The 25,468-nt window shown below is 35.6% G+C and overlaps 2 protein-coding genes and 23 non-coding genes across 25 annotated transcripts; 1 reads left to right on the forward strand and 24 right to left on the reverse strand.

Moving 5' to 3' along the window:
* Nucleotides 1-24: 24 nt before the first annotated feature.
* On the forward strand, nucleotides 25-800 carry LOC111784790 (protein C2-DOMAIN ABA-RELATED 7-like; the record flags this gene model as incomplete). Its single annotated transcript, XM_023665382.1, has 2 exons — nucleotides 25-135; nucleotides 250-800. Coding segments are annotated over 2 exons (426 nt in total), but the record flags the coding sequence as incomplete, so codon positions are not given.
* Nucleotides 801-3,615: 2,815 nt separating this feature from the next.
* LOC111784792 (DELLA protein GAIP-B) lies at nucleotides 3,616-5,800 on the reverse strand. The gene has a single exon (XM_023665383.1). The coding sequence runs from the start codon at nucleotides 5,543-5,545 to the stop codon at nucleotides 3,782-3,784; it is 1,764 nt and encodes a 587-aa protein (XP_023521151.1). The 5' UTR covers nucleotides 5,546-5,800; the 3' UTR covers nucleotides 3,616-3,781.
* Nucleotides 5,801-18,634: 12,834 nt separating this feature from the next.
* Nucleotides 18,635-18,716, reverse strand: TRNAF-AAA. The gene has a single exon. It is a non-coding gene; the product is annotated as a tRNA-Phe (tRNA).
* A 1,617-nt stretch (nucleotides 18,717-20,333) lies between these two features.
* TRNAS-AGA lies at nucleotides 20,334-20,415 on the reverse strand. Its single transcript has one exon. It is a non-coding gene; the product is annotated as a tRNA-Ser (tRNA).
* Nucleotides 20,416-20,962: 547 nt separating this feature from the next.
* On the reverse strand, nucleotides 20,963-21,044 carry TRNAS-AGA. Its single transcript has one exon. It is a non-coding gene; the product is annotated as a tRNA-Ser (tRNA).
* Nucleotides 21,045-21,148: 104 nt separating this feature from the next.
* On the reverse strand, nucleotides 21,149-21,230 carry TRNAS-AGA. Its single transcript has one exon. It is a non-coding gene; the product is annotated as a tRNA-Ser (tRNA).
* A 252-nt stretch (nucleotides 21,231-21,482) lies between these two features.
* Nucleotides 21,483-21,562, reverse strand: TRNAS-AGA. The gene has a single exon. It is a non-coding gene; the product is annotated as a tRNA-Ser (tRNA).
* A 228-nt stretch (nucleotides 21,563-21,790) lies between these two features.
* Nucleotides 21,791-21,873, reverse strand: TRNAS-AGA. Its single transcript has one exon. It is a non-coding gene; the product is annotated as a tRNA-Ser (tRNA).
* Nucleotides 21,874-22,280: 407 nt separating this feature from the next.
* Nucleotides 22,281-22,363, reverse strand: TRNAS-AGA. The gene has a single exon. It is a non-coding gene; the product is annotated as a tRNA-Ser (tRNA).
* Nucleotides 22,364-22,473: 110 nt separating this feature from the next.
* Nucleotides 22,474-22,555, reverse strand: TRNAS-AGA. The gene has a single exon. It is a non-coding gene; the product is annotated as a tRNA-Ser (tRNA).
* Nucleotides 22,556-22,666: 111 nt separating this feature from the next.
* TRNAS-AGA lies at nucleotides 22,667-22,748 on the reverse strand. Its single transcript has one exon. It is a non-coding gene; the product is annotated as a tRNA-Ser (tRNA).
* Nucleotides 22,749-22,859: 111 nt separating this feature from the next.
* Nucleotides 22,860-22,941, reverse strand: TRNAS-AGA. Its single transcript has one exon. It is a non-coding gene; the product is annotated as a tRNA-Ser (tRNA).
* A 111-nt stretch (nucleotides 22,942-23,052) lies between these two features.
* On the reverse strand, nucleotides 23,053-23,134 carry TRNAS-AGA. Its single transcript has one exon. It is a non-coding gene; the product is annotated as a tRNA-Ser (tRNA).
* A 111-nt stretch (nucleotides 23,135-23,245) lies between these two features.
* Nucleotides 23,246-23,327, reverse strand: TRNAS-AGA. The gene has a single exon. It is a non-coding gene; the product is annotated as a tRNA-Ser (tRNA).
* A 111-nt stretch (nucleotides 23,328-23,438) lies between these two features.
* Nucleotides 23,439-23,520, reverse strand: TRNAS-AGA. Its single transcript has one exon. It is a non-coding gene; the product is annotated as a tRNA-Ser (tRNA).
* A 111-nt stretch (nucleotides 23,521-23,631) lies between these two features.
* On the reverse strand, nucleotides 23,632-23,713 carry TRNAS-AGA. Its single transcript has one exon. It is a non-coding gene; the product is annotated as a tRNA-Ser (tRNA).
* A 111-nt stretch (nucleotides 23,714-23,824) lies between these two features.
* TRNAS-AGA lies at nucleotides 23,825-23,906 on the reverse strand. The gene has a single exon. It is a non-coding gene; the product is annotated as a tRNA-Ser (tRNA).
* Nucleotides 23,907-24,017: 111 nt separating this feature from the next.
* TRNAS-AGA lies at nucleotides 24,018-24,099 on the reverse strand. The gene has a single exon. It is a non-coding gene; the product is annotated as a tRNA-Ser (tRNA).
* Nucleotides 24,100-24,210: 111 nt separating this feature from the next.
* TRNAS-AGA lies at nucleotides 24,211-24,292 on the reverse strand. Its single transcript has one exon. It is a non-coding gene; the product is annotated as a tRNA-Ser (tRNA).
* Nucleotides 24,293-24,403: 111 nt separating this feature from the next.
* TRNAS-AGA lies at nucleotides 24,404-24,485 on the reverse strand. Its single transcript has one exon. It is a non-coding gene; the product is annotated as a tRNA-Ser (tRNA).
* Nucleotides 24,486-24,596: 111 nt separating this feature from the next.
* Nucleotides 24,597-24,678, reverse strand: TRNAS-AGA. Its single transcript has one exon. It is a non-coding gene; the product is annotated as a tRNA-Ser (tRNA).
* Nucleotides 24,679-24,789: 111 nt separating this feature from the next.
* TRNAS-AGA lies at nucleotides 24,790-24,871 on the reverse strand. Its single transcript has one exon. It is a non-coding gene; the product is annotated as a tRNA-Ser (tRNA).
* A 111-nt stretch (nucleotides 24,872-24,982) lies between these two features.
* Nucleotides 24,983-25,064, reverse strand: TRNAS-AGA. Its single transcript has one exon. It is a non-coding gene; the product is annotated as a tRNA-Ser (tRNA).
* A 111-nt stretch (nucleotides 25,065-25,175) lies between these two features.
* On the reverse strand, nucleotides 25,176-25,257 carry TRNAS-AGA. Its single transcript has one exon. It is a non-coding gene; the product is annotated as a tRNA-Ser (tRNA).
* A 111-nt stretch (nucleotides 25,258-25,368) lies between these two features.
* On the reverse strand, nucleotides 25,369-25,450 carry TRNAS-AGA. The gene has a single exon. It is a non-coding gene; the product is annotated as a tRNA-Ser (tRNA).
* Between the last annotated feature and the right edge of the window lie 18 nt (nucleotides 25,451-25,468).

Consider the following 25,468-nt stretch of genomic DNA (forward strand, 5'->3'; position numbering starts at 1 on the left):
TTTTTTAGTATTCTTCTTACATAACTCAAACTGGTGCAGAGTTTGAAGACCCGTGTGGTGAAAAATAATTGCAATCCTGAATGGAATGATGAACTGACTCTTTCTATTGCAGATCTTAGGACTCCAATCGGTTTAGTAAGTGATATTTATCTTTGATAATTATGAATGAGAGCTTCAAGCCAACCACCAGATGAGGAGAATGTGTAACTTACTGCTTTATGCTCTTTTCTTTCTTTTTCATTTTTGCAGTCAGTGTATGACAAAGACACAGTAACAGACCATGACAAAATGGGAGATGCCGTAATTGACATCGAACCATACATCGAATGTCTGAAGATGGGACTGGAAAGCCTCCCAGAGGGGTGTGTGGTTAAGAGGGTATATCCAAGCAGAACAAACGACTTAGCTGATGAGAGCCAATGTGTTTGGAACAAAGGGAAAATTATACAGAACATGCACCTTAGGTTGAAGAATGTAGAGTGTGGTGAGGTGGAGATTCAGCTCGAATGGATCGATGTTCCGGGATCTAAGGGTCTGCCGAAAGAGGGTATGAGCCACTTCTAAGTTCCTAAATTGATGCACTACTAGGTACACTATGTAATAAGTTTCCCAGTTTCATGGCTTGTAGATGTTAGCAGAAGGAAATAAGGGTATTTGCCTTGTTGACCTGAAACTGGACTTAGAATTCTGGTTCTGTAGAATGAATATATATGCCTGAATTATCTTTATTCTGCTTCTGCAAAGTGACAACTTCATCCTGTAATCACATATATATTAACTACTCTATGTCTTCTGCCATTTACTCGTTTCTTGCCAAAATTCTCTTCAGCAAACTCGACGTACTCCCAATTAGGGACGTTTATATATATTTTTCCCCGGTGGGTATTATAGGAATCCCAAATTAAGCGGGGAATGGACGACGGAGTGGGAGGAAAAAGGATTTTTCGTTGCCTATTCTCCATCCTAGTTCGTGTTTATCTTCGTTCTTATTTTTTATATGTATCGAAGATATGGTTATGTTTGAATCATTTATTTCATACTGACTTATAAGATATTGTTGGGGTTCGAAATATTATGAAACTTTATGTTGATAACTAGATATGAAATATTATTTAAAATTAACAATTTAATTAAAAAATTCTTTACAAAAATCATCTATCTGGAGAATAACTTATTCTTTAAACTCTTCAGAAAAATATCATTAAAAATAATTTAAGAAACTAACCCTTTGAAATGTATGGAGAAATGGATTTATATTTGGGCCTGGGCTTGGGCCTTGTAACTCAAAAGTCAAGTCAGGTAAATTAATCAAATTTATTTTAATTACAAAATATTAAAGTAATGAATGATTGATAATGAAATATATAGTTTTATTTCATGGAAATTAATACTAATGATTTAAACAAACCAGAAAAAATGGAACATATTTAAGAATAGATTTTCCGTGTAAAACATTCCAACTTGAAAGTGGTCAACCTGGTATGATAGATTTGGTTCAAAATGTTTAAGATATTTTTTTATTTTTTTATTCTTCTTTAATAAATTTTTAAAATTTTAATTTTACGTCTAATAAATCAATATTAAATTAATTAACTTTTTTTAAAAAATTAAATTATCGTTAAAGATCAGTTTAATTTGGTATATTCAAATGAATTGTTTTATATTATCAACTTATATTACGTTTGATTTGTTGACCGAAGTTATTATATTGAAAAGATATTAAATCAATTTTTAAGATGTAGGGGAGATTATGTTTGACAATATTTCAATTAAAAAAATAATAATTGAATTAAATTTAAATAAAAATTTTGTTTTACATTATTAATAATCAATAAAATTTTATATTAATTGTTGCTATTTAATTCATCAAAATAATAACTTTAAGAAAATAATATAAAAAAGTTTATTAAAATAAATAAATATAGTTTTTTAAAATTTGCAAAAATAATTCTGACCCTTTATACAAAATATTCAAAGTTGAGTTAACTTCAAACTCAATTTATGTTTGACTTCTTACAAAGCATTTGCCTCCCATTCATTCATATCCATATATTTATTCGTTTCAAAATCATTGATATATAAACATCATCAAATTAATAATATGCATTAAAAAAAAAAAAAAAAGACTTTTTATATGAAAATATTGAAACAATGTTTGATATAAGGTTCTAAAACATATTTATATTTGTATTGTTTTTTCGAGTGTGTATAATCTACAAATATTTCTAGAACAGTTTATAATATCTAACTATATAAAATAAAAGAAGAAACTGTCACTACTTGTATGTGATCAATGTCAGCGAAGGAGAGGTGCAATATCTGTCAATACTTGATTTTCATCAGATTCTCCTCTTTTGGGCGAGGGTCGAGTGGGTTTAAGTTGAATACAAGGGGTGAGTTGAGGGGAGAAGCTCTAACTGTGATCTTGTTCGGATGAGGGCAAGTGACTACATAGGTAGATAAGTGTTGGTAGGTATGAGGATCGCTCTTTTTTTAATGATACTGATGTTATGATGCCTACTATAGAGACACCCCTAGTAGGGATGATGAGATAACATCCATAATGGTATGATAAAAACTTATCACTTGGAATTATGATGAGGTGAGGACTTGAGCACCTATGATTTGTAGGTTGATGACAATGATGATGAAAGATACTAGTAAGTAGCTGATCAAAGTACTTTAAAACCACAGAGATAGATCCTATGAGAAAGTAAGTTAGAGCTTTAAGAACGGATGAATTGGAGAAAAACCCATATGGGTCTAAGTGATGAGAACTCATTCTAGTTGACATAGGAGATACCCTAAGGAAGTTCATTATTGGGATGAACGATTCACTAATGGAGCGGACGCATTGGAATTGACTTTAATTTGATATAAAATTAAACAAAACTAAAAGTTATCTAAATTTACATGGAAGAAATATGAAATAAGTTATGACAGAGATCTTTAATCTATTTGTTCCAGCTCTTCCAATTGTTGAACTGCCTCCACACAAAGTCTTCCTCGCTACTTGAATATAAAACCAAAATTTATGAGAGCTTTTTGAAAAGAAATTACCAGAGATAAGAGAAAGAGAGATTTAGAAAGAATTCTCTACTTTTAATTAATTAATTTTCATTCAAAATTAGATTTATATTCGCTATAGATTACTCTACTAGATCTAGTATTCATATGGAATATAGAATAAGTTGTTTCTATCGATATAATTATTACAAACAAATCGATCGATCACAGTTGTTCATAGTTGGGTAAAAAATCTATTTTACGCATGTAAATTTAAGTATTATAGATTCTAATGAACATTTTATTTATAATCCAATCATAAATCAAATGTCTATTAGGGTAGTGTGAGGGTAAAGTCCCATTATTCCAACTTTCGAGTATCTTAAATTTAAATTTAATTATTTGTTAATTTTATCATTTATAATAATAACCACATAACAATTTGTTTGTGAATTTTATCACAGTTCGTAACTGGGGCAAGAACTAAGTTAAAAATGATTGCAAAAGAAATAATTTTGTATAATAATTATAAACTATACAATAAATATCCACGAGACTAGAAATCACTAATTGGAGGGGTCCGACATATCGCAAGGGAGAGGNAAGTGAAAGGTGAGGGTGAAAGGCACATTTGGGAGTGGTGGGTCACGCTGTCAAGGTGACAGACAGTGCTGAGATAAGATTGCTCGTTGTTATTGCCACCCACTGCTTCATTGGGTGAAAAACCCAATTTGGGAATTTGAGTCCACTCGTTTTTTTAGCGAGTTGACTCTGTTCAGTGAGTTACCACCACCGAGTTGTTCCCGAGTTTCCAGGCGGAGGTGGCGATGAGGGGGCGGGTGTGCCACCCCAGCGTTAGAGATCCGTTGTTCTCTTCCACTCGGTATCCTTCTCCGCTGCCGAATAGGGCGAGGAGCATGCTTGCTTGCTTGAATGCATTGGAGCCCAGGTGGATGGGTTCGAACCCAGAGGAGCAAAACCGAGTTCGCCACTGAGTCAGAGTCTCGTGCCGCTCCACTCGGTCGCTGCCTTCACAAGCCACCACGTTGCAAATTTGCTTTCCGAGGTACATTTCCGACATCATCTTGTCCTGGTTGTTGGGCGAGCTCTCCAACGAGTCAAAAAGCGTCGAGTAATAATGGAGTGACTCAGTGAACCGATCCATGAAAACCGGACCGTTGTGGTTGGCTTCCTGCTCCACCACCGTCATGATCTCCGGCTTCATCTGCTTCACTACCGACATAACCTTTTCGATGGCGCCCGGCCGAGCCAGTAGCTTATGCAACTCGAAAACTGAGTTTACCACCACGGACTCCACCTCGCTCGGTCGGAGCTCCAGCATCGACGCGTCCAGATCCGCCAAGCTATTCGCCACGAATCCTCTGTATTCGAACTCGACATTGATGGTTTCGGCTAATTTAGCGAGTTTCCAACCGACTTCTTGAAGGTAATCGGAGTTATCCGGCGCCGGAGGTCCGATCCCGGTGAGACGGAAGGCTGGGGGACCACTCGGCCGTAGAGCTAGGGCTTGAAGCAGAGCCGGCCACTGCATCCCTTGGTTCATCGAGAAATCGATTACGTGAACGCGCTTCTTCCCTTCGAAGGCCTCAAGAATCGCTTGATTCGCGGTGAAATGTGCGAATTTCAAATACGGACAGCTCTCGTAGAAATGCAATTGAAGCATATCGGACATTGAATGATCGAGGGGATTTTCAGGGCAGACCCTATAGATTCGGCGTGCCAATGCTTCGGCAAAGAACGTGGCGACCTTCCGCATCGCTCCGGCTTGAGAAACCGCCAAGTACCCGATTCGCTTCACCAGAGCCTCCGCCAGATTCAGATTGTTCTGCTGCACGGCTTCGGCGCAGGCCATCAAAGCATGAACCAGTTGAATTCCATTCTCCTGCGAGTCGACGAGGACTATGGGGCGAGTTGCAGAATCGGATGCCCCAATCGCCGAGGTAGAGAATAAATCCGGGTCCGACTCGGACGAGGGTTTCAAACGCTTGTTCTCTCTTGGTGAATAAATCGCGCTGCTCGTAATAGCTTTAAGGTCGTAATCAGAACTGGAAGACTCCTCAAAAATCAGGCTGCTGGTTTGTCGTTGGGGGTCGTAATCAATAGAAGTGATGGTGGAGGATTCCGCCGGGGCTAAAAACGACGAATCGTTCATCTGCGAGGGAGGCGGCTGCGGAAAACTAGGCGGCGGATGAAGCTCCGTTATCATACTTTCAAGCCAAGTCGACAGATCAGAGGGATTATAGTGAACCGTATCGAAAGCTAGATGCGAAAGGCCAGTATCCTGAACTTGACACATAGCTTCTTCAAGCTGTTCGAGCTTCTGCGCAACTTCCGCCATGTCCGACGACTTAACCTTGTAACCCAAAACAGCGAGAAGCTCATCCATTCCTCCATCGAGCTGAGCGTCCTCCTCCCAGAGCTTAGCCTTTCCAGTATTCAAATAAGTGTCTCCATTAGGAGCGGCAGCCATGGAAGGCGGCTCCGGGCCAGGATGAAGATGATGATGCTCCCTCTTCATCTTGTCTTCCGACAGCGGCGGCGGATAAAGTGGTTGTGGTCCGTGGAGGAGAGGTGGGTAGAAAATTGGGTGAAGGTGGAAAGAGAATGAGAGGGTTTGGGAATGGAAAATGGCGTGAACCGGTTTCTTCTGAATGATTGAATCAGCTTCTTCACCGCCTGCTTTGCCCTACATAACAAGAACCACCCAATTGACCTCAAACGGCCCCCTAAACGTCACTTCTAATTCCGGTCAAATATCTTACTGCATAACCAGCCCTCCAATCTAACGCCGTTAACACCGTTTAGCCTTGCAATCTTCACCCAATTATTATTTTTTTTTTTTTTGTAATATAAAACTATTCTTAATTATAAATTTAACATAAAACATTTTAATTACTAATATTTTTCTCAATGCTCCATTATTTACATCTAACTCCTAAATTAATTTATTCTATCATCATTTATTTCTTCCTCACATTAACTTAAAATTACTAAAAATTAAGTTAATTTAAACACACTAAAAGAAAAAGAGATGATTAATTAGATAAAATAGTAAATAATTATAGATGAATATTCCAAATGTGATTATTATTTTTATTATTATTGGGAGGTCAAAATACGTGAATGGGCCGGGGGCCCACAGGTTTCCTGACGCAAAGGCCCAACTCATCTCAGCTGACACAGCGCACTACGGCGACGCTCCCACACCGTTACCATACCCCCAAAAGGCTTTTTTATTTTATTTATTTATTATTTTATTTGTAAAGTTATGCCAGTACAACCTGGACTGGATTCCAGTCTGTCTCTACGATTCTCACACGTGTCCCTATTCTTTCCTGTGGGCCCCCGTTTTTTTTTTTCCTTTTATCTATTATTATTATTTATTTTCCCCTCTATTTCTGTCGGAACAATCCTGGATTCCTCCTCGCTATAATCCTAACCTCTCAGTTTTCAAGGTGAATTTTTCAACTTTTACTCTTCCCAATTTAGTATTTTATTTTCCCCCAAGATGCAACTTTTAGAAAAAAAAAATCCCTATAATTTTTTTTAAAATTATTTCTACGAGTTCAAAATTAACCCTTTCAGTCCTAGTTAGTTAAAATAATATTTTTTCATAAAGAATCATAATTTGCCTCGCCTTACCGTATCTGGATCAGTTGGAGAGTAAAATGGAGCATATAATCTCAACTAGTGATAAACTTAGATTGTTACATAAATACTATGGGTGCCTAGGTATCCACTATACGCTCACCGCCTAAAGTGCTGCTAAATGGAAGGATCTTATCTAAGGATGGAGTCCTTTTCTTTACTGCTACGTAATAGTTTTACTTTTAGTATAAAAAAAAAAAAAAGAACACATATTAAAGAAGATGATGCCCTAAAATTTATAATTCAACCAAATTATAAATAATAAAAAATAATAATAATTTACACTTTATTTATTTATTTTAAAAAAAAAATATAAACTCTTATGTATATCCTTTTATAAACTCATAAAAATCTCCCATTTTCATCTTTGTTTTTATCCTCTTCTCTTCTCTTGTAAATTAAATTGAATTTAATAAAAAAGAATGGTTGAGACATCAATTTGGTTCCTTATCCAAGAGGAAAGCTCCATTTAATATTGGAGAATAATACCTGAAATTCAGAAGCTTAGGCTTAGAATACTCATCCTATCTACTAAAAAAGATTCCATTTTATGAATCCTGTAGGTCTTCACAACTCTTGGTGTCTGTCTATATCTCTATTTCGAAAAGATTCATACCTATCTATCTACACCTCTCTACTCACTTTACACCCCATTTCTATTCCCATTATTTATAATTTAAATTCCATTTTCTATTTTTTTTATTATATATATCATAAATATTATTATAAATTACATTAGATTCTCAAGTAGATTTATTGATTTAATATTAAATAAAAAATAAAAAGAGATCTGAATCCACGAGTAGATCCAATTACTCATATTAACATATTATTATTTTATTTAAATTTCTACTTCTTATCTTTGTTTTACTTCATGAATAAATGTTTATAGATATATAGTATTTACGTCATGATTTATAGAAACAACATGTAACATTATGGGGCGAAGGTCAACTAAAGCTCATTCCTCCAAGTCAATCATGTCCTAATGATCAATGTAGAGTCACTAAATGGACGACAACTCATTATTGGGCTTCAAAACATTTCTTGTGTACATCTCGAAAATCCTAATTTACTCTATGAGTAGGGGTGAAGTGTGCCTTCAAAATACACATAAAAAAGATCTTGTTTACATACCACACGTATCTTAAAACTATAACTAACTCAAACATCCATGCATGCAATAGAAAAGCACTGAATTACTACTCCTCTCTTAAATCAATCAAACCTACTTATGGATGTTACGTCGAAGGAGAAATCACACTATGACCAACCTTGTAAAGACTAAGCTAGCATTCATGAGAAAGACTTCAGTAATCAGACCTAAATCCAATTTAAAAAGTCTAGACACAGGTGTGCCATCTTAAACTCTACTCCAAAGTAGAGGTACAACTTTAGAACTAATCCAAATTTACAAAGCCCAAAGATGATCTTCGTCCTTAGGCATGCTCGTACCTATAGTCAGTTTGAAAAAGTTTGAACAAGTGTAGAATCATAAAACTTTGCTCCAAAATGGAGGTACAACTTGAAAGTTAATCTAAGCATACGATGTTCAAGGAAGATATAGAGTATTCCCACACGTAAACCTAGTTTAAAAAGCGTTGAACATTAGTATAACATCATAAACTCTGTCCCAAACTTTTGTTTTATGACTTACTAAAATCTTAAATGAATAATGGATTAGCTTATAAAATAAGTCTAGACTAAGTTTGAAAATTTTAAAATCATCTTAAACAATTGATTAAAGTTGAAACCATAATGACTAAACTGAAAGTTTCAAAACGTTCGAGATCAAATTGAAATTAGACCAAAGTATAGAAACGAAATAAATATAAAAATTAAAGAAGTAATATTTATATATAAATAAAGTAAAATAATATAAGAAAAGCTTAAAAGTTTAGCTATTCGAATATGAAAGAGACCTTACCCTCGTCTTCTCTCCACCATTATTGTGAACAGCATATTCTTCGTTCCTTTTCCAATCGCTTTCGCCGGCCTCTTCTAAAGATATTTCCTATTATTTTATTTCATTTCATTTTATTATTGGCTCATTAATTTACTAGGAATTGTATTATAATTCAGCTACCTTTTTAAACGTTAAGCAATATTTATTTATTTATTTATTTATTTGGGATTGCGAGTTATTTGATATTGTGATTGTGATGCTCACCCCATAATCTAAGCCATATAATTTGTTTATTAATTAACGTCATCATCATATCGATTAAAGGAAAAGGTATAATTTTTTGATTTTATACACTACATTTTAAATTCAAATTTGAGTTATTTTTATATCTTATTAAATATAACATCATTCTCACTTTAGGTCAAATATTTGATAACCAAAATGTATTCCTAAAGCTGGTTTAAAATAACATTTAAATTTTGTTGTATTTTTTTTTTAAAAATAAATTTTTTTAAATTATATGGATCAATAAATTTAAAGCTTTAAAATATACAATTATATAGAAAGATTATCAACTGTAATATTTTTTTTTTTAAAAAAAAGAAGAATAAAAAAAAAAAAAGTAGGGTGGATGCGAGTTAGGTTGGGATATCTTATTTTTAAGTTATTATTATTATTTATTTATCAATATTTAACTAATAAAATTAAAAAAAAAAATTATGGTTTTAATATGATAAACGTGTATTTTACATTAACCATTATTATAATTTAAGAACTCAATTATATTAAAACAGCATAAATATTTGATATTTTATTTTTAACTTGGTGATTTTGAAAAATTAAAGAATATATTTTATTTTAAAAATAATCAGATTTTAGATAATTCATTTTATTCTTTAGTTAGAAAATAAAAAGGTATAACTTTTATTAAGATTATAAAATAAACCTTGAATTAAAATTTTAAAAACTAACGAGAACAAGTTTTTCTTAAAAGGAAATTAAAAAATTAAGCGAATTTATTTTGTTTATCTTTATCTTTAACAAAATTGTTAATTATTCATTAAAAATATAATTTAAAATCTTAATTTTAGAATTGATAAGAATCAATTTATTTTAATTAAAATTTGAATAAAGTACAACAAAGCTCTAAAATAAAGAATAAAAAAGTCAGCAAAATGTAAAGTTCACAACTCTAGGTTGAACAATTTTGGATCTCAAACGTAGAAATCATTATTCTCGACTAAACAGCGAGACATAGACATCATAATTTTCTAGACCAAACAATTTTTTACGGTAAACGTCTCTTTAATTTGTTTAAGTTAAGTTGAAGTTTGACTTTTGAATTCAATTTTACTCAATTTTTTTTAGCTTTACCATTCCGCTAAATTAATCGTACTTATTTTCTATAAATGATATTTAATTAAACTAAATGTAGAAGGTTTGGACATAATACGACAATTCTCCTATAACAACCAAAATAAATCAAATATTAATTAAGCAATTTATGGGTTGCTTTGATTTCATAAGTCAAATACGTTGGAGACTTAACCAAATAAGGAGAACAACATAAATTTTATAGGATAAAATAAAATTTTTAATCTAAGAGATACTTATTTTATGATTGAATCATAAACAAATTATTCATCAAAGTATGAAAAATGTAATTATAAGGATAAAGATAAAGTTTTAACCAATTATGAACAATTTAGGAAGGATTAAGTTAATTAGTATCGTTTTGGACAAAATAAAAATAAATTGTGAAGACCTAAAGTATAATAAATTCAACACATCTAGGAAAACTTAAATAAGACATTACGCGGAAGCCATGGCCTTGCTCAACGCTAATCAATGAATTTGATGAATTAAAAAAGTCCAAATTTCTCTAACTACTATATTAATTGCATTTAATTTAATTTAATAATACTTTTTTTTTTCTGATTAATCTTATTGCGTGACAGGACATAAATCTATGTTTTTTTTTAATTGTAGAAAAGCAATTGCTTTCGATTTAATAGGTTAATGTCTTAAAAGTTGTTTTGATTTTATTTGTAAGATCTTCTGATCTTTTCAATATTGATCCAATGTTTTATTAGTTGAACTAGCTCAATAGAGTTGATGGGTCCAATCAATAATAAATAATTATAATAAAATTCTTTTTATTATCTTAAAATCATCTTTATTTTCTCTCGATGTATTAATTATTTTCAATCCTAAGTCTTTTATCAAATAATTTATTAGAAATTGGAATTAGTCACATGGGTATTTCAGAAATGGTTCAATTCATCTCATTCGAACTCAAGAGATCCCTAAACTGTCAAAAACTTAAGTCTTAGACCTTCTCTCTTGAGTTTAAATTAAGTCTAGCTTGGAGGTTATTCACGGGTGTTCCATAGATTCTTAAGTATCTTATCTTCTTTTGAATTACATTCTTTTATTCTATTCTTTGAGCTTGGAAACGGTTGATTTATCGGATCCTGATGATGAGGATTTTCTTCCCATCTCTGCTTCAAAGATACGTTCCAAGAAGGGTTTTGGTTTCACAATCAAGATGAATAAAAAAATTTATTGAAATTCGAGTCCTTTAACTTAAGTTGTCTTAGACGGCTTTAGAGCCTCCTCGGTAAGAAGTTTCTTTCTATCACAATATGTTTTAAGTGGTTCATTTTCACCTATTTCTTCAACGTTTTCTTAATTATGTCAACCTTATGCCTTTTTCAATTTTCTTTCAAATGGGTGGTATTATATTCTTTGAGTCCCTGTGACTCCAATTATAGCTGAAATCATGTCAATATACGCCATGAAAAAAACTTTGTCAACTTCTATTATACTAGCCTATTATTAAGATTTGTAACCACCTAATACTAAAAAAAAAAAGAAAGGTACACCAATAAGGTGTATAAATAGTAATTTTCATTTTTTTTTAAAGCTTTGTTACCCATTTTATAATTTTGTTAGAGTGAGAAATATATGGTATAATTTGATGCATTGATTAATATAAAAGAAAGCTATGTTAGTTATATACATTGAATACTGTTAAAATATATTAGATTAAAGAAAACACAAATGGAAAGAGAGTTGGAAGGTGGGGTTTAGGAAATATTTTAATGTAGAAGAAAGAAATAAATAAAGAAATCGAAATTGCAAGTTGTGTGAAGATGAGTGAAGTAATAATCTAATAGGGGTTGAGGGAGGGTGAAGATTTAAGTCAAAAATGGCCGCCTGCGCCACCGTGTGCATGTCATTGCTCTCTTTCTCTACTTTAGTTGGCCGGCTATTGGGAGAGAAAATGCAGGCTATCTCAAAGCTACCACATTTTATATGTTTCTTCTCTCTCTCTCTCTCTCTCTCTCTAGGACGGAGAAGACCTCAAAACTCTAATTAAAGTTTTTGTAATTAAATTTATAAACGTTATTTCAACTTATTTGTTTTGTTGTCCCAACGTTTTACAAATGTTTTTAAAATTTAAGCAAAGTTTTTAAAATTTTTAAAATTTAGTTTGCTTTTGTTCCTAAAATTAGCTGAGAATTAGAATATTTATATAATAAAAATCATTCTAAAAAAATAAATAGAGTGGAAAAAAATTAAAACATCTTTAAATCATACCTTAATAATTTTGTTTTTAAGAGTAAATTCTATTGAAATTAGGATACGACTCGAATTCTATTACTAATTTGCCAAATGTTTAATATGAAGACTAATACTAAAAGTGTTCGATCTTAATTACTTAAATCTTAAAGAGTTATATTAGGTTGGGTTGGGTTAGATTTTTTTAGTTGGGTTGTTGAATTTTTTGAAATTCAAGTTCATTTGTGAGTTGACATTTTAAAGTTAGGTCAACCCACCTGAAAATAAGGTTCAAGTTTATTGGAGTTGATTGGATCACCAACTCTCATGTTGACCCAAATTTTTTTTTTAATTTATCCAACCCATCTCAACTCAACTTGGGTACATTATAATTAAAACACTTCTTCAGGTCTCTAATTTCATTTGATAACAATTTGGAAAACAAAACATCTTCTCTCTTGAATTTTAAGAGATTATAAGTCTGGATTGAATTTGTGTTCATCTCGATATCTTCGTTCACCATCCTGCATCTAAGACAGTGGACTACTCTCTCGATTCACTTCCTTTCCTTACTAAATTGATTGAGTGAGTGGAAAATTTATGAAACCTATTCACCAAAATACCTTTATTTTGTTTGGTATGTTTGCATTTCACATACCTCTACCTAACCATTTCCTCACTTAGTTGACTATATGCTTCTCTCTGTCCATATTCTATCTTTAGTAGAAATCATTGAAGTGATTGTTTTATGAAAGACAATACTTAAACCCTATACCATTTTGGTTCGAATAACTTTACCTTTTGTCTACTAACCACCTCAATTTCTCGATGAAAAATGTATGTCAGGTTCAAACGTCAATGTAGACTCATCGAGAAAACTTTTCCCAATGAGTTAGACCTTGCATCAGAATGATATGCCAACAAAAACCAATGCTTGTTATTCCTATAAGAGGTCATGGGGAAAACACCCTTATCTTGAAGCCCCATGCATTGAAATATGTATGTGAGATTTAGAACCTCCTTCGAAGTCTATAGAGCCCTCGAACAGCCTCCCCTTAATCGAGGTTCGACTCCTTTTATGAAGTTCTCGAACAAATTACACCATTTGTTCGACACATGAGTCACTTTTTGACTAAACCTTCGAGGATAGCAATTTCTTTGTTCGACACTTGAGAATTCTATTGACATGACTAAATTAAGGGCATGACTCTGATACCATGTCAGAATCATGACTCTCCACAATGATATGATATTCTCCACTTTGAGCATAAATTCTCATGGCTTTGCTTTCGGATTCTCCAAAAAGTCTCATACAAATGATGTTCCTTATTTATAAATACATGATCATTCTCTAAATTAATCAATTTGGGACCTCCTCCCAACCATCCTCAACAATCCTCATCTCGTACAAAATACATTATAGAGCCTACGATACTTTGAATATATCCACTTATTACTTGTTTCATAGTGTGCATTTGCATTAGACTAAAAACTTTTTGCCTTAAAGAAGTTTTCTACTTAATAGCACACATTCTCGAGTCAACCATTAACGTTTTCAAACATTCATATGTTGTGTCAACACCTCCTATTTACAATTCATAATTTCTCCTCAAGTTTGAGTGTTATTGGTTGATGAAAATATTTCGATACAAACTTTGCTTCTACCCATCTCAAGATAGGATCGAATATGGTGCAAATAATTTAATCATGCTTCTACATTACCTTGCAAGGAAAAGAACGCAACTTAAAGTCTCAATGTCTACTGTTTGATATGTTGGTGGGATCTTCTCCGGTTGGGAAGAGACTTTCACATCTTTATAAGGAATGCAGTTTTATAAAGAATACTTCGTTCCACTCTCCAATCGATGTTTGATTTCATAATCCACCCCCATTGGGGGTCCCAACGTCCTCACTAGCACACCGCTTGATGCTTGACTTTGATACCATTTATAACAGCTCAAGTCTATCACTAGCAGATATTGTCCTCTTTGGGCCTCACAGCTTTAAAACGAACCTCTCCCTAACAGACGAGTTTTAAAACCCTAAAATTGACAGTGATGCATAACAAGCTAAAACGGACAATATCTGTAGTATAGATTTAGGGTTAATTGAAATTTTTGAAAGTTTTAGATAATTTTTATTTTATTTTATTTTTTTATATAAGATGTAAAGTTCAAAAGTATTTTCTTTTTCTATTTCATTTTAAAAACATCTTAATTCTTAACAAAATAGTAGTTACTTTCTTTTCTAATTCTTGGTCAATCACTCATCAACAAGCTCTAAAAAAAAAAAAGAAAAGAAAAAAAATCACTCAAATTAATTTACCATTTTTGTAAAAGAAGTTGATATGAGTTTGAGAATAAGCAAGATTTTAAAAAGAAAAATATAATAAGATGAGGAATTGAAAGCAATGGGAGAGAAGGTGGCACATGGGTTGAATAATGGTAATTAGATATTATATAGGTTGAATTCCCAACATGATAAGAACAATAAAAAGTGGGCATACCCCAACATCTCTTCTGTCATAGACATATATGCTATGCCTATGCTTTTGCTCCCACTTTCATGCCAAACCCTTCACCCACTCCACTCTTCTCACACACACATATCCACCTCATTTGGTGCGATGCTGATGAGGAATCCTGGTTGGATATATCACAAAATTTACATCTTATACCTCTTCTTAACCTTCTACTTTATACCTATTAATCTTTTTCTTTACCCGGAATCTTTGTTTCTATCCCCATAAAAATAGATAAAGAATTTCACGAGGATAAAGATTGAACTAAGAGGTGAGGGCGAGGATGAGAAAGACTTTCCTGTTCTTACTCAACCTTGTGAACATCTCTAAATCTAAGTAAGCATCATAGTCACGGCACATATTGACTTTTTGTTCAACATTTTAATGAATTTGTATTCCAATAATAATTTAGAAATATTTATGGAAGATATTACAGTTTTGGAAAAGTTTTCCACAATGTGCAAATTACATTTAAGATATTACAGTAATTTGTCTCCTCGTCGTACCAATAGATCATATTTTGTATATCAAAAAAAAGAATGATTCGTCGGGTTTATGATTGATCTCCTCAAAGGATATTTTGTAATGTAAAACTAGTCTAAAGTCGATTAAGTATCAGGGCTACGACTGGATATAGTGGATTTGATCATCCTCTGCTTATAGAGATTTAGAGCACCAGTCCAAAGCATCACAAACGAAACAAACGATCGTCTCGCACATATGCGAGATAAGCTTTTAATCTCTAAAATTTAGTCCGGTTCCACTTGGGATGTTCACTATGGCCTTTTGTGGTGGGTTACTATTGAGATGAAAATGGTGTCAAATCAAAGGAGGAAGAACAGAATCTCATATATTTCTTTATTTGTTCATACACATCACAGACATGTGTGGAGGATGGAGAGTGGTCGACCATTCTCCTTTTTTGCAATAATTCTTGGCATCAGTTCGTTGAAATCTCTAAAATTTGTCAATCACTTCATGATATACATGTATGAGAATTTGTAGTGATTTTGATGGGGTTAGTGTACGTATTTGGACTAAAAAAGATGCTTTATTATGGTAAATGCCAACAAAATTTATCACACCTTTTAGTGGGAGATCAAACATTTGTTCTAAATAATAATCTCAAATTTAAATTCATATTAAACTTAATTAATGTCATATTATAATCATACATTATCTTTTGAAGGTCTACCATTAGACAATAATAACAATTATCCTTATAAATTCATATGAGTTTATATAAGAATAAACCACAAAATAAATAATTCTATTGGAATATATTTTATATAGTTAATTTTTTGTTTTCCATATTTGGTTAATAGTATATTTGATATATTTTATCTTATTTTCTTAGATTTAATTTGTAGTTTGTATTTTATTTAAAGTTGTTAACATTAACGAAAATGAACTTTCGATCTCACCTATGTTTTATGTTTCTCATTTTTAACATGGTATCAGAGTATCATTCTTAACAAATCGCTACTTGTAAATTCGTTAACTAAGAATGCAATGTTTGTAAAGATTAAAAAATACATTTATTTTTAATGTAAAATAGATTTTTGTGCAAAAACAAGTCGTGAACCCGAATCGATCTCACTTATGTTTCTCATTTTTAACATCGTATCAGAGTATCATTTTTAATAAATCGCTACTTGTAAATTCGTTAACTAAGAATACAATGTTTGTAAAGATTAAAAAATACATTTATTTTTAATGTCAAATAGATTTTTGTGCAAGAACCGGCGCGTGTTGAGCCCACCTGATTTAAAATAGATTTTTGTGCAAAACAAGTCGTGAACCCGGTAGAGCCCACATGATTTCTAGTCATGCCCGATAACCACTTCGACACGTGCACTAAATGAAGAGAAGCAAAAAAAAAAAAAAAAAAAAAAATTTATTTTTAATGTAAAATAGATTTTGGGTTAGAGCCCACATGATTTCTAGTCGTACCACTATAATGTGTGCAAAATAAGTCCTGAGCGGCAGGATTCAAACCTGAGCGGCAAAGCCACATGATTTCTATTCATACCCGATAACCACTCCGACACGACCGATAACCACTCCGGCTACGGACATGATTTCTACTCATGCTCAATAACCACTCCGGCACGCCGGACATAATTTCTAGTCATGCCCGATAACCACTCCGGCTAAGTCAAAGTTGTGAGCAATAGGATTCGATATTTGCCCAATAACCACTATTTTATTGTAAAAAAGATTTTTGTGCAAAATAAGTCGTGAGCAAGCACGATTCAAACCAGCGCGGGCAAAGCCTACATGATTTCTAGTCATGCCCGATAACCACTCCGGCACGCCCACTGAATGAAAAACAAAATAAGTCGAAGTTGAGAGCAATAGGATTCGAGATTTCTAGTCGTGCCCGATAACCACTATTGTATTTTTAATGTAAAAAAGATTTTTGTGCAAAATAAGTCGTGAGCAAGCACGATTCAAACCAGCGCGGGCAAAGCCTACATGATTTCTAGTCATGCCCGATAACCACTCCGGCACGCCCACTGAATGAAAAACAAAATAAGTTGAAGTTGAGAGCAATAGGATTCGAGATTTCTAGTCGTGCCCGATAACCACTATTGTATTTTTAATGTAAAAAAGATTTTTGTGCAAAATAAGTCGTGAGCAAGCACGATTCAAACCAGCGCGGGCAAAGCCTACATGATTTCTAGTCATGCCCGATAACCACTCCGGCACGCCCACTGAATGAAAAACAAAATAAGTCGAAGTTGAGAGCAATAGGATTCGAGATTTCTAGTCGTGCCCGATAACCACTATTGTATTTTTAATGTAAAAAAGATTTTTGTGCAAAATAAGTCGTGAGCAAGCACGATTCAAACCAGCGCGGGCAAAGCCTACATGATTTCTAGTCATGCCCGATAACCACTCCGGCACGCCCACTGAATGAAAAACAAAATAAGTCGAAGTTGAGAGCAATAGGATTCGAGATTTCTAGTCGTGCCCGATAACCACTATTGTATTTTTAATGTAAAAAAGATTTTTGTGCAAAATAAGTCGTGAGCAAGCACGATTCAAACCAGCGCGGGCAAAGCCTACATGATTTCTAGTCATGCCCGATAACCACTCCGGCACGCCCACTGAATGAAAAACAAAATAAGTCGAAGTTGAGNCGAAGTTGTGAGCAGGATTCGAGATTTCTAGTCGTGCCCAAAGATTTTTGTGCAAAATAAGTCGTGAGCGGCAGAATTCGAACCGCGGAAAAGCCTAAATGATTTCTAGTCATGCCTGACAACCACTATTTTTAATGTAAAAATGATTTTGTAGAAAATAATTCATGAGCGGCAGGATTCGAAACCTGCGCAGGCAAAGCCCACAATGGAAAGCACAATAAATCGAAGTTGTGAGCAGGATTCGAGATTTCTAGTCGTGCCCAAAGATTTTTGTGCAAAATAAGTCGTGAGCGGCAGAATTCGAACCGCGGAAAAGCCTAAATGATTTCTAGTCATGCCTGACAACCACTATTTTTAATGTAAAAATGATTTTGTAGAAAATAATTCATGAGCGGCAGGATTCGAAACCTGCGCAGGCAAAGCCCACAATGGAAAGCACAATAAATCGAAGTTGTGAGCAGAATTCGAGATTTCTAGTCGTGTCCGATAACCACTATTTTATTTTTAATGTAAAAACAGGATTCGAACATGCACAGGCAAAGCCCACTTGATTTCTAGTCATACTCGATAACCACTCCGGCACACCCACTGAACGAAAAATAGAATAAGTCGAAGTTGTGAGCAGTAGGATTCGAGATTGATTTTTGTGCAAAATAAGTCATGAATGCAGGACTCGAACCTACGCGAAAAAGCCTGCATGATTTCTAGTCATGCCGGATAACCGCTCTGGCACGCCCACAAAATGAAGAACACAATAAGTCGAAGTTTTGAGTACTAGGATTCGATATTTCTAGTTGTGCCAGGTTTTTGTGCAAAATAAGTCGTGAGCGGCAGGATTCGGACCTGCACAGGCAAAGTCCACATGATTTTTAGTCATGCCCGATAACCACTCTGGCACGTCCACTGAATGAAAGATAAAATAAATCGAATTTGTGAGCAATAGGATTCGAGATTTCTAGTCGTGTGCTTGATAACCACTATTTTATTTTTAATGTAAAAAAGATTTTTGTGCAACATAAGTCATGAGCGGCAGGATTCGAACCTACGCCAAAAAAGCCTAAATGATTTTTAGTCATGACTGATAACCACTACGGCACGCCCACTAAATGAAAAACAAAATAAGCCGAAGTTGTGAGCAATAGAATTCGTGATTTCTAGTCGTGCCCGACAACTACTATTTTTAATGTAAAAAAGATTTTGTGCAAAATAATTCATGAGCGACAGGATTCAAACCTGCACGGGCAAAGCCCACTTGGTTTCTAGTCATGCCCGTTAACCACTCCATCACACCCACTGAATGGAAAACACAATAAATCAAAGTTATGAACGGTAGGATAAACACAATAAATCAAAGTTATGAGTAGTAATCAAAGTTATGAGTAGTAGGATTCGATATTTTTAGTTGTGCCCGATAACCACTTGTAAAAAAGATTTTTGTGCGAAATAAAGTCGAGAGCGGCAGGGTTCAAACCTGTGCGGGCAAAGCCCACATGATTTCTAGTCATGCCTGATAACCATTTTGACACACCCACTAAATGAAAAACTAAATAAGTCGAAGTTGTGAGCACTAGGATTCGAAATTTCTAGTCCTGCCCGATAAACACTATTTTTTGCAAAGTAAGTCATGAGCGGCAGGATTCAAACCTGCGTGGGCAAAGTGCACACGATTTCTAGTCATGCCCGATAACCACTCCGGCACACCCACATAATGAAAAATAGAATAAGTCGAAGTTGTGAGCACTAGGATTCGAGATTGATTTTTGTGAAAAATAAGTAATGAACGCAAGATTCGAACCTACGCAGGAAAAGCACGCATGATTTCAAGTCATGCCCGATAACCACTCCGGCACGCCCACTCAATGAAAAACACAATAAGTCGAAGTTTTAAGTAGTAGGATTCGATATTTCTAGTTGTGCCCGATAACCACTTGTAAAAAAGGTTTTTTTGCAAAATAAGTCGTGAGCGGCAGGATTCCTGCAAGCAAAGCCCACATGATTTTTAGTCATGCCCGATAACCATTCCGAAATAGAATAAGCCGAAGTTGTGAGTGGCAGGATTCGAATCTACGCGGGAAAAGCCTAAATGATTTTTAGTCATGACTGATGACCACTCCGGCACGCCCACTAAATGAAACATAAAATAAGCCGAAGTTGTGAGCAGTAGGATTCGAGATTTCTAGTCGGCGGACAACCAGTATTTTTAATTAAAAAAATATTTTGTGCAAAATAATTCGTGAGCGGTAGGATTCAAACATGCGCGGGCAAAGCCCACATGATTTAGTCATGCCCGTTAACCAAATAGAGTAAGCCGAAGTTGGGAGCAGTAGGATTCGAGATTTCTAGTCCAATAACCACTCTTTTATTTTTAATGTAAAAAAGATTTTTGTGAGAAATAAAGTCGTGAGCGACATGATTCGAACCTGCGCGGGCAGAGCCCACATGATTTCTAGTCATGCCCGATAACCACTCCGGCATGCCCATTAAATGAAAAATAGAATAAGCAAATAGAGTAAGCCGAAGTTGTGAGCAGTAGGATTCGAACCTGCGCGGGCAAAGCCCACATGATTTCTAGTCATGACCCATAACCACTTCGACATGCCCACATAATGAAAAATAGAATAAGTCGAAGTTGTGAGCACTAGGATTCGAGATTGATTTTTGTGCAAAATAAGTCATTAACGCAGGATTCGAACCTATGCGGGAAAAGCCCGCATGATTTCAAGTCATGCCCGATAACCACTCCGACACGCCCACTGAATGAAACACACAATAAGTCGAAGTTTTGAGTAGTAGGATTCGATATTTCTAGTTGTGCCCGATAACCACTTGTAAAAAGGTTTTTCTGCAAAATAAGTCGTGAGCGGCAGGATTCCAACCTGCGGGCAAAGCTCACATGATTTCTAGTCATGCCCGATAACCATTCCGGCACGCCCACTGAATGAAAAATAGAATAAACCGAAGTTGTGAGCGGCAGGATTCAAACCTACGCGGGAAAAGCCTATATGATTTTTGTCATGCCTGATAACCACTCCGGCACGCCCACTAAATGAAAAATAAAATAAGCCCAAGTTCTGATCAGTAGCATTCGAGATTTTTAATTGCCGAACAACCACTATTTTCAATGTAAAAAAGATTTTGTGCAAAATAATTCGTGAGCGGCAGGATTCGAAACTGCGCGGGCAAAACCCACATGATTTCTAGTCATGCCCGTTAACCACTCCGGCACGCCCACTGAATAAAAAATAGAGTAAGATGAAGTTGTGAGCATTCGAGATTTCTAGTCCAATAACCACTCTTTTATTTTTAATGTAAAATAGATTTTTGTGCGAAATAAGTCGTGTGCAGCAGGATTCGAACCTGTGCGGGAAAAACCCACATGATTTCTAGTCATGCCCGATAACCACTCCGGCACGCACAAAGAATGAAAAATAGAATAAGTCGAAGTTGTGAGCACTAGGATTCGAGATTGATTTTTGTGCAAAATAAGTCATTAACGCAGGATTCAAACATATGCGGGAAAAGCCCGCATGATTTCAAGTCATGCCCGATAACCACTCCGACACGCCCACTGAATGAAACACACAATAAGTCGAAGTTTTGAGTAGTAGGATTCGATATTTCTAGTTGTGTCCGATAACCACTTGTAAAAAGGTTTTTCTGCAAAATAAGTCGTGAGCGGCAGGATTCCAACCTGCGGGCAAAGCCCACATGATTTCTAGTCATGCCCGATAACCATTCCGGCACGCCCACTGAATGAAAAATAAAATAAGCAAATAGAATAAGCTGAAGTTGTAAGCGGAAGGATTCAAACCTACGCGGGAAAAGCCTAAATGATTTTTTTCAAGCCTGATAACCACTCCGGCACGCCCACTAAATGAAAAATAAAATAAGCCCAAGTTGTGATCAGTAGCATTCGAGATTTTTACTCGCCGAACAACCACTATTTTCAATGTAAAAAAGATTTTGTGCAAAATAATTAGTGAGCGGAAGGATTCGAACCTGCGCGGGCAAAAGCCCACATGATTTCTAGTCATGCCCGTTAACCACTCCGGCACGCCCACTGAATAAAAAATAGAGTAAGCCGAAGTTGTGAGCAGTAGGATTCGAGATTTCTAGTCCGATAACCACCCTTTTATTTTTAATGTAAAAAAGATTTTTGTGCAAAATAAGTCGTAAGCCGCAGGATTCGAACTTGCGCGGGCAAAGCCCACATGATTTCTAGTCATGCCCAATAACCATTCCGGCACGCCCACTGAATGAAAAATAAAATAAACCGAAGTTGTGAGCGGCAGGATTCAAACCTACGCGGGAAAAGCCTAAATGATTTTTGTCATGCCTGATAACCAGTCCGGCACGCCCACTAAATGAAAAATAAAATAAGCCCAAGTTGTGATCAGTAGCATTCGAGATTTTTACTCGCCGAACAACCACTATTTTCAATGTAAAAAAGATTTTGTGCAAAATAATTCGTGAGCGGCAGGATTCAAACCTGCGCGGGCAAAAACCCACATGATTTCTAGTCATGCCCGTTAACCACTCCGGCACGCCCACTGAATAAAAAATAGAGTAAGACGCAGTTGTGAGCAGTAGGATTCGAGATTTCTAGTCCGATAACCACTCTTTTATTTTCAATGTAAAAAAGATTTTTGTGCAAAATAAGTCGTGGGCGGCAGGATTCGAACCTGCGCAAGCAAAGCCCACATGATTTCTAGTCATGCCCGATAACCACTCCGGCACGCCCACTAAATGAAAAATTGAATAAGTTGAAGTTGTGAGCACTAGGATTCGAGATTTCTAGTCCGATAACCACTCTTTTATTTTTAATGTAAAAAAGATTTTTGTACGAAATAAAGTCGTGAGCAGTAGGATTCGAACCTGCGCGGGCAAAGCCCACATGATTTCTAGTCATACCCGTTAACCCCTCCGGCACGCCCACAGAATGAAAAATTGAATAAGTCGAAGTTTTGAGCCGTAGGATTCGAGATTTCTAGTCCGATAACCACTCTTTTATTTTTAATGTAAAAAAGATTTTTGTACGAAATAAAGTCGTGAGCGGCAGGATTCGAACCTGCGCGGGCAAAGCCCACATGATTTCTAGTCATGCCCGTTAACCACTCCGGCACGCCCACTGAATAAAAAATAGAGTAAGCCGAAGTTGTGAGCAGTAGGATTCAAGATTTCTAGTCCGATAACCACTCTTTTATTTTTAATGTAAAAAAGATTTTTGTACGAAATAAAGTCGTGAGCGGCAGGATTCGAACCTGCGCGGGCAAAGCCCACATGATTTCTAGTCATGCCCGTTAACCACTCCGGCACGCCCACTGAATAAAAAATAGAGTAAGCCGAAGTTGTGAGCAGTAGGATTCAAGATTTCTAGTCCGATAACCACTCTTTTATTTTTAATGTAAAAAAGATTTTTGTACGAAATAAAGTCGTGAGCGGCAGGATTCGAACCTGCGCGGGCAAAGCCCACATGATTTCTAGTCATGCCCGTTAACCACTCCGGCACGCCCACTGAATAAAAAATAGAGTAAGCCGAAGTTGTGAGCAGTAGGATTCAAGATTTCTAGTCCGATAACCACTCTTTTATTTTTAATGTAAAAAAGATTTTTGTACGAAATAAAGTCGTGAGCGGCAGGATTCGAACCTGCGCGGGCAAAGCCCACATGATTTCTAGTCATGCCCGTTAACCACTCCGGCACGCCCACTGAATAAAAAATAGAGTAAGCCGAAGTTGTGAGCAGTAGGATTCAAGATTTCTAGTCCGATAACCACTCTTTTATTTTTAATGTAAAAAAGATTTTTGTACGAAATAAAGTCGTGAGCGGCAGGATTCGAACCTGCGCGGGCAAAGCCCACATGATTTCTAGTCATGCCCGTTAACCACTCCGGCACGCCCACTGAATAAAAAATAGAGTAAGCCGAAGTTGTGAGCAGTAGGATTCAAGATTTCTAGTCCGATAACCACTCTTTTATTTTTAATGTAAAAAAGATTTTTGTACGAAATAAAGTCGTGAGCGGCAGGATTCGAACCTGCGCGGGCAAAGCCCACATGATTTCTAGTCATGCCCGTTAACCACTCCGGCACGCCCACTGAATAAAAAATAGAGTAAGCCGAAGTTGTGAGCAGTAGGATTCAAGATTTCTAGTCCGATAACCACTCTTTTATTTTTAATGTAAAAAAGATTTTTGTACGAAATAAAGTCGTGAGCGGCAGGATTCGAACCTGCGCGGGCAAAGCCCACATGATTTCTAGTCATGCCCGTTAACCACTCCGGCACGCCCACTGAATAAAAAATAGAGTAAGCCGAAGTTGTGAGCAGTAGGATTCAAGATTTCTAGTCCGATAACCACTCTTTTATTTTTAATGTAAAAAAGATTTTTGTACGAAATAAAGTCGTGAGCGGCAGGATTCGAACCTGCGCGGGCAAAGCCCACATGATTTCTAGTCATGCCCGTTAACCACTCCGGCACGCCCACTGAATAAAAAATAGAGTAAGCCGAAGTTGTGAGCAGTAGGATTCAAGATTTCTAGTCCGATAACCACTCTTTTATTTTTAATGTAAAAAAGATTTTTGTACGAAATAAAGTCGTGAGCGGCAGGATTCGAACCTGCGCGGGCAAAGCCCACATGATTTCTAGTCATGCCCGTTAACCACTCCGGCACGCCCACTGAATAAAAAATAGAGTAAGCCGAAGTTGTGAGCAGTAGGATTCAAGATTTCTAGTCCGATAACCACTCTTTTATTTTTAATGTAAAAAAGATTTTTGTACGAAATAAAGTCGTGAGCGGCAGGATTCGAACCTGCGCGGGCAAAGCCCACATGATTTCTAGTCATGCCCGTTAACCACTCCGGCACGCCCACTGAATAAAAAATAGAGTAAGCCGAAGTTGTGAGCAGTAGGATTCAAGATTTCTAGTCCGATAACCACTCTTTTATTTTTAATGTAAAAAAGATTTTTGTACGAAATAAAGTCGTGAGCGGCAGGATTCGAACCTGCGCGGGCAAAGCCCACATGATTTCTAGTCATGCCCGTTAACCACTCCGGCACGCCCACTGAATAAAAAATAGAGTAAGCCGAAGTTGTGAGCAGTAGGATTCAAGATTTCTAGTCCGATAACCACTCTTTTATTTTTAATGTAAAAAAGATTTTTGTACGAAATAAAGTCGTGAGCGGCAGGATTCGAACCTGCGCGGGCAAAGCCCACATGATTTCTAGTCATGCCCGTTAACCACTCCGGCACGCCCACTGAATAAAAAATAGAGTAAGCCGAAGTTGTGAGCAGTAGGATTCAAGATTTCTAGTCCGATAACCACTCTTTTATTTTTAATGTAAAAAAGATTTTTGTACGAAATAAAGTCGTGAGCGGCAGGATTCGAACCTGCGCGGGCAAAGCCCACATGATTTCTAGTCATGCCCGTTAACCACTCCGGCACGCCCACTGAATAAAAAATAGAGTAAGCCGAAGTTGTGAGCAGTAGGATTCAAGATTTCTAGTCCGATAACCACTCTTTTATTTTTAATGTAAAAAAGATTTTTGTACGAAATAAAGTCGTGAGCGGCAGGATTCGAACCTGCGCGGGCAAAGCCCACATGATTTCTAGTCATGCCCGTTAACCACTCCGGCACGCCCACTGAATAAAAAATAGAGTA

Source organism: Cucurbita pepo, unplaced genomic scaffold (assembly GCF_002806865.2).
Source record: "Cucurbita pepo subsp. pepo cultivar mu-cu-16 unplaced genomic scaffold, ASM280686v2 Cp4.1_scaffold000278, whole genome shotgun sequence".
In the NCBI taxonomy this organism is placed as follows: Eukaryota; Viridiplantae; Streptophyta; class Magnoliopsida; order Cucurbitales; family Cucurbitaceae; genus Cucurbita; species Cucurbita pepo.

Excerpts from the sequence above, each read along its gene's own strand:
- LOC111784792 (XM_023665383.1), bottom strand. The coding sequence starts at position 5,545 with ATGAAGAGGGAGCATCATCATCTTCATCCTGGCCCGGAGCCGCCTTCC.